The sequence below is a fragment of the Syngnathoides biaculeatus genome, chromosome 23 (genome assembly GCF_019802595.1).
Source record: "Syngnathoides biaculeatus isolate LvHL_M chromosome 23, ASM1980259v1, whole genome shotgun sequence".
NCBI classification, from domain to species: domain Eukaryota; kingdom Metazoa; phylum Chordata; class Actinopteri; order Syngnathiformes; family Syngnathidae; genus Syngnathoides; species Syngnathoides biaculeatus.
The window spans coordinates 15,543,158-15,553,881 of record NC_084662.1 but is presented as its reverse complement, the minus strand read 5'-3'; the positions used below and the strand labels follow the sequence as shown (position 1 = coordinate 15,553,881).

The 10,724-nt window shown below is 42.9% G+C and overlaps 2 protein-coding genes across 3 annotated transcripts; both read right to left on the bottom strand.

Annotated features, from left to right (window-relative positions):
* Positions 1-1,822: 1,822 nt before the first annotated feature.
* On the bottom strand, positions 1,823-3,863 carry LOC133497005 (mitoregulin-like). Of its 2 annotated transcripts, none has more exons than XM_061813143.1 (3): positions 3,743-3,863; positions 3,079-3,291; positions 1,823-2,129 (listed from the first exon to the last, which is right to left on the bottom strand). In XM_061813143.1, exons 1-2 carry the CDS (start codon positions 3,753-3,755, stop codon positions 3,095-3,097), a joined length of 210 nt encoding a protein of 69 aa, XP_061669127.1. In that variant the 5' UTR covers positions 3,756-3,863; the 3' UTR covers positions 1,823-2,129; positions 3,079-3,094. The 2 variants fall into 2 exon arrangements, with proteins under 2 accessions (XP_061669127.1, XP_061669128.1); XM_061813144.1 differs by having other exon boundaries at positions 3,689-3,827.
* Positions 3,864-4,336: 473 nt separating this feature from the next.
* On the bottom strand, positions 4,337-8,837 carry scml4 (Scm polycomb group protein like 4). Its single transcript, XM_061813142.1, has 6 exons — positions 8,725-8,837; positions 7,305-7,513; positions 7,105-7,234; positions 6,274-6,468; positions 6,051-6,202; positions 4,337-5,102 (listed from the first exon to the last, which is right to left on the bottom strand). The coding sequence occupies exons 2-6, from the start codon at positions 7,506-7,508 to the stop codon at positions 4,977-4,979; spliced, it is 807 nt and encodes a 268-aa protein (XP_061669126.1). The 5' UTR covers positions 7,509-7,513; positions 8,725-8,837; the 3' UTR covers positions 4,337-4,976.
* Between the last annotated feature and the right edge of the window lie 1,887 nt (positions 8,838-10,724).

Genomic DNA, 10,724 nt, shown 5'->3' with positions numbered 1-10,724 from the left:
GATACTCTCAATGACCAGAGTAGAAACCAGAACCTCAGAAAGACCTGCGAGGAAGTACCGGAAAAAAAAACATTAAAAATCTGTGGACTCAGTAGCAAGCCTTGTGGAATGTAGTCAGTTTTTTTTTTACTGTCAGAGCAAGTACTTGTGACATTTACAGTGAAGAAAATAAGTATTTGAACACCCTGCTGTATTGCAAGTTATCCCACTGAGAAATCACGGAGGGGTCTGACATTTTCATCGTAGGTGCATGTCCACTGTGAGAGAGATAATCGAAAAAGAAAAATCCAGAAATCAGAATGTATGATTTTTTAACATTTATTTGTGTGATACAGCTGCAAATAAGTATTTGAACACCTGTCTTATCAGCTAGAATTCTGACCCTCAAAGACCTGTTAGTCCACCTCCACTCCATGTATGATCCTGACTCAGATGCACCCGTGTAAGGTCGTTAGCTGCATAAAGACACCTGTCCCCTCCATACAATCAGTAAGACTGAAACTTGTAACGTGGCCGAGACCAAAGAGTTGTCCAAAGACACCAGAGACAAAATTGTACAACTCCACACGGCTGGTGAAAAAAGGTCCAGTTTGGAGGAATCATTAGAAAATGGAAGCGAAATATGACGGTCAATCTCAATCGGAGTGGAGCCCCATGCAAGATATCACCTCGTGGGGTCTCAATGAGCCTTAGAACGGTGAGGAATCAGCCCAGGACTACACGACGGGACTTGGTCAATGACCTGAAAAGAGCTGGGACCACCGTTTCCATGGTGACTGTTGGGAATACGGCATGGAAGGTTCCCCTGCTTAAACCACCACATGACAAGGTATGTCTTAAGTTACAGAATATACAGAGGAGTCATGGGAGAAGGGTTTGTGGTCAGATGAGACCAAATTGGAACTTTTTGGTCATAATTTCACTAACTGTGTTTGGAGAAAGACGAATGATGAGTTCCATCCAAGAACACCATCCCTACTGTGAACCATGGGGGTGGTAGCATCATGCTTTGGGGGTGTTTTTCCTGCACACGGGACAGGACCATTGTACTGTATTAAGGAGAGGATGACCGTGGCCATGTGTTGTGAGATCTTGGGGAACAACCTCCTTCCCTCAGTCAGAACATTTAAGATGGGTCGTGGTTGGGTCTTGCAACATGACAATGACCCGACGCACACAGCCAGGAAAACCAAGGAGTGGCTCCGTAAGAAGATCAAGGTTCTGGCGTGGCCTAGCCAGTCTCCAGACCTAAACCCAATAGAAAATCTTTTGAGGGAGCAGAAACTCTTGTGTTTCTCAGCGAGAACCCCTTGATCTCGAGAAGATCTGTGTGGAGGAGTGGGCCAAAATCCCTCCTGCAGTGAAACCTGGTGAACAACTACAGGAAACGTTTGACCTCTGTAATTGCAAACAAAGGCTACTGTACCAAATATTAACATTAGCTTTCTCACGTGTTCAAATACTTATTTGCAGCTGTACCACGTAAATAAACGGTTGAAAAAAATCATATATTGTGATTTGTGGATATTTCTTTTTAGATTCTCTCACAGTGGACATGCACCGACGATGAAAATTTCAGAGCCCTTCATGATGTCTAAGTGGGAGAACTTGCAATATCACAGGGTGTTCAAATACTTATTTTCTTCACTGTATGTACATTACATAAAGGTCTGTGGACCTCATAGAGAGTCTTGTGGAACACTATCTACAGGGGATCTGCGGTTTATGAATACGTATATTAAGTATAAATTCACAACGTTTCCAGTTTGGTTAGTTGTGAAGGGATTTGATACATTACAATCGACATAATAAAACCAGAAAATAATTTCAACAACATATTTTATTCAAAGTACATGTTTTGTTGGTAATAAATGTGTAATATTTACATGATTGTCAACATTATTGTTAATACTTAGTGCTGTGAATCCTGGTCGTTCTGAGAAGACATAACTATTTGACAAGGAAAAGTGAGACAACCACTTGAGTTTCCATTTTAGCATTCGTCAGGTCCGCCATTTTGGACAACAGTCCAGGATTGATTGCTGGATGTTTACGATCTTCTTCCTCCTATGGTGGCCAACAAGGAACATCAAACGGCCATCCATCGAGAGCAGCACAAAGTCCCACACCTGGAATTGAAAAGTTTGTATATTAAAGCTATGCATCCATCCATTTTCTCAGCCGCTTATCCTCACAAGGGTCACGGGGAGCGCTGGAACCCATCCCAGCTGTCAACGGGCAGGAGGCAGGGTCGACCCTGAACTGGTTGCCAGCCAATCGCAGGGCACATACAGTATATCAAAACTATATTGGGAAATTGTGTTTGATAGAAGTGCTAATGGTACTTTTAACATGAAGTTGTGAGATTTCTCAAATTATTAGGAAGCATTTTTCAAATATTTAACAGGAGTATGTAGAATCCACAATTTAACTAGGCCACATTTAATTGTACACTTAATGTACTTCTGCTATTAGTGTGTTAAGTAGCAAAATACATGTAAATACTTGGCGGCACGGTGGAATAACTGGATAGAGCGTTGACCTCGCAGTTCTGAGGACCAGGGTTCAAATCCCGGGGCATGCATGGAGTTTGCATGTTCTCCCCGTGCCTACATGGGTTTTTGGGTTTTCTCCAGGCACTCTGTTTCCTCCCACATGCCAAAAATTTGCATCATTAATTGGACACTCTAAATTGCCCCAAGGTGTGATTGTGAGCGTTGTCCGTCTCCATATGCCCAGCGATTGGGTGGTGACCGCTCAAGGGTGTACCCCGCCTCCTGCCCGTTCACAGCTGGGATAGGCTCCAGCGACCCTCGTGAGGATAAGCGGCAACGAAAATGGATGGATGGACATAAAACGACCGTGTGCTAGAAACAGATTTTACAAACAGTCGTTCATTTTTTTGGCCACCAGAGGCAGCCATTGACAACAAAAATAACCTGACTGTCACTGATTCTTTGGACATATTACAAGAAAGTTAATAAACATATTGTTGAATTAATGTTAATATGACTAGATCAATCAAAGCGGCAGCTCGTTATGTTTATTTGTATTTATTTTGCAATGGGCCAAGTGTACCTAATGTGATATCCGTTCAGGCCAAGTCAAGTTTCTTCTGCGTCTCCGTCAGTTTGTCTTGCAGCCTCTTTTTCCGCCAGTCTAGAAACTTCCTCCGCATCCGGTTGGCCTGCCAGCCGGCCGCGAAGCCTGCTAGGAAGGACACCACGACAGCCGCCTGGACTGACCTCTCCGAGAAGTCTGCCATAATCGCGCGAACAAGACAGCACGGCGCTACCGGAAGTAAAGGGACAGGTACGAGACTCGCGATAGTTCAGACGTCGTTCCCAATTGGCGGCCATATTGAGTAGGTCGACGTTCGCTTCAGAGGCAAGGCGTGAACATTGGAATTAATAACTTGAACTCGCGAGGCTGTAATATTCCCCGAATGACGGCCATTAAAGCCGCCCTCTTTGTGCTTTTTATGACATTATGGCAATTACTGGAAACTTGCCTCAATTTATAATAACAGGTGCAGGCAGAACACCATCCAGGGTGTTGCTAACAGCCACAATAAAACCCAAATTCATCACACCACAGCAAACGGAGCAACAGATTTACTAAAAATGTTAGCCATAGCAGGAAGCGAATCAACAACCTAACCAAAATATACAAATTAAGTGTCACCCACATTCCCAACGTGCAAAGCATGCCGGATGCGTCCCCTAACGCAATAATGTGCTACCTGGTTGCGTCATCGGCAGGTGCAGACCAGCCGTCAGTCAAGTTGTCGTTCAAACTCACGATGTCACATCCCGAGTGCCGTAAAGCGGGGTGGGAGCGCCTCCAGCCCCCCAGCGATACAATAATATATTCGTTGAATCTTATTTGCCAACTAATTGTGTCACCTCGAGATGTTTAAAAAAAAAAAAAGGTTTACAGCGGGAAGTAACTAAATACAAACATTTCCTAACCATACTTAATCATATTTTCAGGTATCTGCACTTGAGTACTTTTTCTGTCTTTTTACGTTTACTCGACCCCTACATTTGAAAACTGAACGTCCAACTAATTACTTTAGTTACTTTTTTATCCTCTGCGGACAATAACACGAGGCAAAAATTATAAATAAATAAATAAAAAAATTTAAAAAGAGATGAAGTTGAGCTCTTTTGTCCTATTTCAGAGTATGTAATTTTTAAATAATTCTTTTAGGCTGCTGTTGTTTTAGACAAGTATCTGTACTTCTAGTCATGGGAAGAGTACTTAATTAAAGTACTTAATTTGTACTTTAAAAAGTAATTAGTACTTTTTCAAAACATTGACATTGATGTGCTATTTTACAGATCTGTTTTATTCCAGATTACAAAATAAATAAAATAACGGAAAATAGAAACCATTTTAAATTAGATCAAGTCAATGTTTAAAAAAATAAAATAAAATCACATTCTAAAGGTTTTTCGTTGACTTTACAACCATGGTCTCCTTCCTATGAAATAAGTTAACATATAAAACACATGGTAAAAGTTATATCGTACAGTATGAAATCATCAAAAATCAAGACAAAGCATTGAAATTATTAAAGTCAAATGGATTAAGGCAGTGAAGAGGAAGAACTTTGCTACATGCTGCTTTCCAATAACGTCACGATAATTACTAACTTGAGATTTCTGTTGAAATTGTGCATGAACGCTGAGAATTCACTGGAAACTGCAGGAGTGAAACTGAAATGTAGAATGTCAAATATTGAAAAAGGTTGAACATTCTAGTTCAGTAATACTGCAGCAGCAGGACTGTCCTTTAGTGTTTAAATACATTGATATTGAGATACATTTTAAGCACCAAAATAAGTGATTTTCACCCTCTAGCCGTACAGCAGAGCTAAATTTGGATCCGGTCGGGTACCAGACATGTAAGCACCAGTTTTCCGGGCGTGGCTTGCAGCAGCGGTGGGATGTTCGGACCCCGCGGCGGCCCAGTCACAAGCGATTCTGTTTCAACCTGTCGATGTGGTAGCACAGCTTGAGTGCCGGGCCCAGTTTCAGTCCCAGATACTTCATCATCATCTCGCTTTTCAGCAACAGGAGCGCGTCACCATCTATTTCCTGGGGGGAAAAAACATGCGCTACTTTGAATACAGGAATGCAGTAAGTAATGCAGCGGATAGGTTTGTTTGAATTTGGAAATATGCGGTGGGAGGGGGTCATTTTATAATATTTGCAGGTAAAAAAAACAGCTATCATACTGTTTTCCTTTCGGCTTGTCCCTTTCCGGGTCGCCACAGTGTATCATCTCAGATGAACGCATATATATGTTTGGCACAATTTTTACGCCAGATGCCCTTCCTGACGCAACCCTTCTCAGGGAGTGGAGGCCCCAGTGGGAAATGAACCCACAACCCCTGGTCTACCAAACCAGTGCTCTAACATACGGGGCCTCAATCATACTACCACAATAAAATTACAAGAATAAAGTAAGATGTGTTTTTGTTAAACAGCATGAATGGTTTTTTTTTTCGAGGTAGAAAAAGTCAAAAAACTGTTTTAATGTTTTAAAGATAAAATAAATGTGATAAGTAATTCATAATCTCAGAATAAATTTGAAATGTTGGGAGAAAATATTTTGGAAAAGACCTTTTGTATACCTATTATAAATATGCAGTTTTATTTCTGTAAAAACTACAACTTTGTTCTCGAAAGGTTTTTTCTGGAGGATTACAATTGTTTTTATTTTTAAAAGTATAATTTTATTCTAAAAAAAATATCCAGATTTTTTTTTAATTCTTGTGAGATTACTCATGATGGTCTTGAAAAAAATAAAATGTCTTAAAAAAACAAAATTATTTTTGTTAAATGCTATTATTCTGTAGTGGGGCATATGGATACAAATAAACCTAATCATAACATTTATTATTCAGTAATTTAATGCAAGATACAATACAAATACAGCAAAGTGTCTTCTTGAAAAAAAAAATTACGCCAAAAAAACAAAATCCTCAAAAATGAGGTTCGCCTTGAAATTGCATGGAAAGACTCATATTTTTGTGTGCTCACGTGTTTCCTGAAGGTTTCCGCGTGAGGTCCCAGAGCTTGAGGGTCAGCATCCTTGATGAAGCACACCACCTCGTCCACACCCCAGCTCGACGGGTCCTTCCCTGAGGGACGCCTTCGCTCTCCCCCCTCCGTCACCGCCGCCATGCTACAAACTGCATTATTGATTCATAACCACAACGTTACTGTGACTGCATTTCCCCCCCAATAAAAGTCAGCAAGTCACCATTCTTGCTAGCCTCCTGGAAGCTTCCGGAACTGGTCGCCGGTCTGCGTGCGGCCATCCTCGGCGTGCCGCTGCTGTTGCCCCGGTAACCGTACGTGTGTTTCCTGTTGTACTGCGACGTCATCATCCCGAAGACCGAGTTGTAGCGCTTGGAGTCCGCGGAGGACTCCAAGTCGTCAGGCATCGATGTTTCTCCTGGGTGAGGAGTTTCATGAATATTATTATTTAAAATGTAATATTTTTATTATCATCATCATTGTGCAATTTTACAACAAGCACCCTGCAGCCTGATGATGTGTACAGCATACTGTCCATGTTGAGCTAATGACAAGCAATCTAAATAGCGCTTGACCTGACAAACCAAAAAAATGAATATTTCAGACACAAAAGTCCAAAATGATAAAGTTTAGATGGTTCGGAAATCCTTGTTTTATTCCAAAGTGTAATTAATTCCAGATTTTCCCAAAAAATCAAAGACCAACTAATAGATTGCACCTAAAAAAGTGACACTTCGAGGTCGTATTTGGGGAAATTGCCATGTTTGAGACTACAGCGGAATGCCACATGACCAAAGAGAGCCAATCACGAGCGTCACCTTGAAACGGAGGAAGTCAACACACACAATTGCTGGTAAATCCAAGCTTTTGTGGCTATTTTTCAAATGTAACTACAACTGCCACCATAGATATTTGTAAAAGCAAGTGTAAATGGATGATATTTAGTAGTAGTAGTCGTTAAAATATGTACAATTTAAAATTACATGTACGTAATAGGTTACTCCCAACATTGCCTGTGTCAAGACCTGTGGTGCGTTTGGGTGTTGTGTGTTACCGTTGTGGGCGTGCGGCGATGCAGAGCAGGGGACGATGGCCGCATCCTGGGGTAAGGACCCAAGTTCTGGTTCTGGTGTGCATCTGGGCGGTGATGGAGCTAACGGTGATGTTACCCTTCTGTGCTTCAGCTACACAAAACGCACACATAGTCAACAGTAGTAGCACTGTTACTGGTACTAGTCCAAAGCGCGGATGTACCTTAAAACCGGGCTTCCTGCCTCTCTTCTTGGGCACCACGCTGGGGGCCACACACACGGGGTCGGTGTAGTACGAGCTCTGGAAGTGCAGCTTGCGGGTCGGGGGACGTCCCCTCTTCCTGCCGGGCACCTTCCCGGTGGGGCCCGCCGGCCGGAAGCGGGCGCCCAGGGCCTGCATCAGCAGTGCCCCTGACGGCGCGCTCATCACACCTGAGCGGGCAAAGTGCATTAAATCCTCCATTTTGTGTGTGTTGCTGCTCGATGTTGTTGTGAGTTGCCTGAACAACTGTGCTCAGTAACATCAGCTAGTTAGCATTAGGCTCAAAAACCTGTTCCAGCCTAATAGAAATGTAGTCCTCCATAAATTGTAGTTTATCACAATATATAGTAATGACAAAATTAAAATAGAACATGAAATATTTAACTAGTTTTGTCACACTTTTTGCTTCATTTAATGGACATTGTGCTGCTCCTTCTTGTGTTCCTTGGCCACCTGGTGACGGTAGAAGACATTCATCTATCCATTTTCTTAGCCGCTTATCCTCACAAGGGTCACGGGGCGTGCTGGAGCCTATCCCAGCTGTCAACAGGCAGGAGGCGGGGTACACCCTGAACCCGTTGCCAGCCAATCGCAGGTCACATCGAGACAAACAGCCGCACTCACAATCAAACCGAGGGGCAATTTAGAGTGTCCAATTAATGTTGCATATTTTTGGGATGTGGGAGGAAACTGGAGTACCCAGAGAAACCCCACCCAGGCATGGGGAGAACATGCAAACTCCACACAGGCAAGGCTGGCTTCGAACCCGGGACTTCAGAACTGTGAGGCCAACGCTTTCCAGCTGATACCAGCCTCCGCATGAGACACCCATATGGAAATATAATCCTGTACATTTAAAAAAAAAACAAAAAACTCTCCCCTCCTCATTATGAAAGTAATATTGGTCGGTCTTTGCAGGGGACAAAGAATATATGCCCGTAATAGTTTTATTCTCCTTCCATTGTTTGTTAGCATGAAGCTAAAAATTTTCACTAAGCTTTATCAAGGCAAAATATATGACATTGTCTTTGTTTTATGTTTTGTTTATGTGCCAAACTGCTGCTCGGTGGTAAAGTGAGTTGAGTCATTGCTGTTATACGGCGCAGGAGTCAAAAGTTTTTTAAATTAATGAAAGGCAAAAAAATAATCCCAACGACGCTTCAATTCTCGAAACACTTGACTAAATTATGTGTTATTACATACCACACGCACACACACACACAGTTGCACAGGCAATCAAACCAGCGCGCTCACACACACAGATACACACACACACGCGCGCGCGCACAGGCGGTTTATCTCCCACTAAACAAATCCGCTCGCACTTGCACCAAACGGGTGATGACAAAAGGAAAAAAGCCAGGGAGCGAGCGGTCCTTACCAGCCTGTCCGGCGCACCGGCGGTCTCCTTGTGTCGGTCCGAAGCGGCGGCGGCGGGACTCGAACGACGAACGGGCTCCTCGGCTGTCTGCTGTCAAGATGCCGAAAACATGCATGCACCTCCCTCTCTCTCTCTCTCTCTCTCTCTCTCTCTCTCTCTCTCTCTCTCTCTCTCTCTTCTCTCTCTCTCTCTCTCTCTCTCTCTCTCTCTCTCTCTCTCTCTCTCTCTCTATATATATATATATTATATATATATATATCCCCCGGACCCCCTCTGTGTCCCTTTTCTGTCACCATGGCAACACGCCTCTAACATCCCACAGCCCAAACTCTGCGTGTGTATAATGTAATTACAGTGGGATGCAGCTCGGGCTTTTTTTTTTTCATTTGTGAACCCCCTCGAAGATTTTTTTTTGGGGTGGGGTTGGGTGGGGTGGAGTAGGGGGGCAATATATTCCATCTACATATATCCAATCTTCACCGTAACTGTGTATATTTAAATAACTGCTTTTTTAAATATTATACGCACAGCTCAAACTTGTTAGCCTATTCATTTCCCGTGCCGCTTATCCTCACAAGGGTCAAAGGAGTGCTGGAGACATAGGGACAGGACACATAGACTTAGATCCCTCGATTATTTCAAACAGTATGCACGTATTTCACTTTGGATGGAAGATTTGGGGAGAAATATGCATATGCAAAATGCCGCGGGTAAGCACAACAATATCGCCTGTTTGCATTTATATTCATAAATCTTGGAAAATAATTGCACGTGACCCGATGTCCCACCTCAATCATGATCATCTTTTACTTAGAGCTAATTACAATCGAGGGGGGGGAGGGAGGGGCTGAAGGCTGACTTGCGGTGCGTGCGTGCGTGCTTGCGTGCGCTCGATAATCAATGTGTGCGTCTCACAAAGCTCCTGAATGTATTTACAGTGCAGACGGGCATCGCCATGGCAACAGACAGTCAAACCAGAGGCGTGCTGGAGTCATGTGAGAAAGCGGGAATAAATAAATGCTTCATCAAGTACGGCGTGTGTGTGCGTGCGTATGTGTTTATTCAATGCATGCATAATGTATTCCATCACACACACATATTGTTTAGGCAAGAAAAAAAAAAGCCCGAACATACTGTTCCTTGAAAAAGTACTGTATCAGACCCTTATATTAAACATTATATGAAAATATTTTGCTATTTCTTCAATTAAACATTCAAATCATGGAAAAAATAGACAAACATAACCTAAGTAAACATAAAATGCAGTTTTTAAATAGTGGCTTTATTTACTAATGGAGGAGGGAGAACCATTGTAAATGACCCGGCCCTGTGTGAAAAAGAAAGTGCCCCTTTATTATTAAATTAATAAATCATCATTTAACTGGGCGGCATAGTGGTTCAGCTGGAAAGCGTTGGCCTCACAGTTCTGAGGTCCCGAGTTCAATCCCGGACCCGCCCGCCTGTGTGGAGTTTGCATGTTCTCCCCGTGCCTGCGTGGGTTTTCTCCGGGCACTCCGGTTTCCTCCCACATCCCAAAAGCATGCAACATTAATTGGACACTCTAAATTGCCCCAAGGTGTGATTGTGAGTGCAGCGACTGTTTGTCTCCATGTGCCCTGCAATTGGCTAACAACTAGGTCAGGGCGTACCCCGCCTCCTGCCCGTTGACAGTTGGCATAGGCTCCAGCATGCCCCGTGACCCTTATGAGCATAAGCTGCAAGACCCTTGTGAGAATAAGCAGAAAAGAAAATGGATGGACGGATGATGTAACTGGGGCTAATCTTTTTCTTTTTTTTTTTAAGCTGAGTTCATTTTCATTGACCAGCCTGATTACCCCCAGATGTGCTTGTTTGACAAAATGAAGTTGACAAAAATACCTAAAAAAGCTGCAACAAAATGGGATGATGCAAATAAATTCAAGAACAAATGAGGAATTAATTGACATCTGTCAGTCTGGAGTCTGAAGGTTACAACGCCATTTGTAAAGATTTAGGGCTCC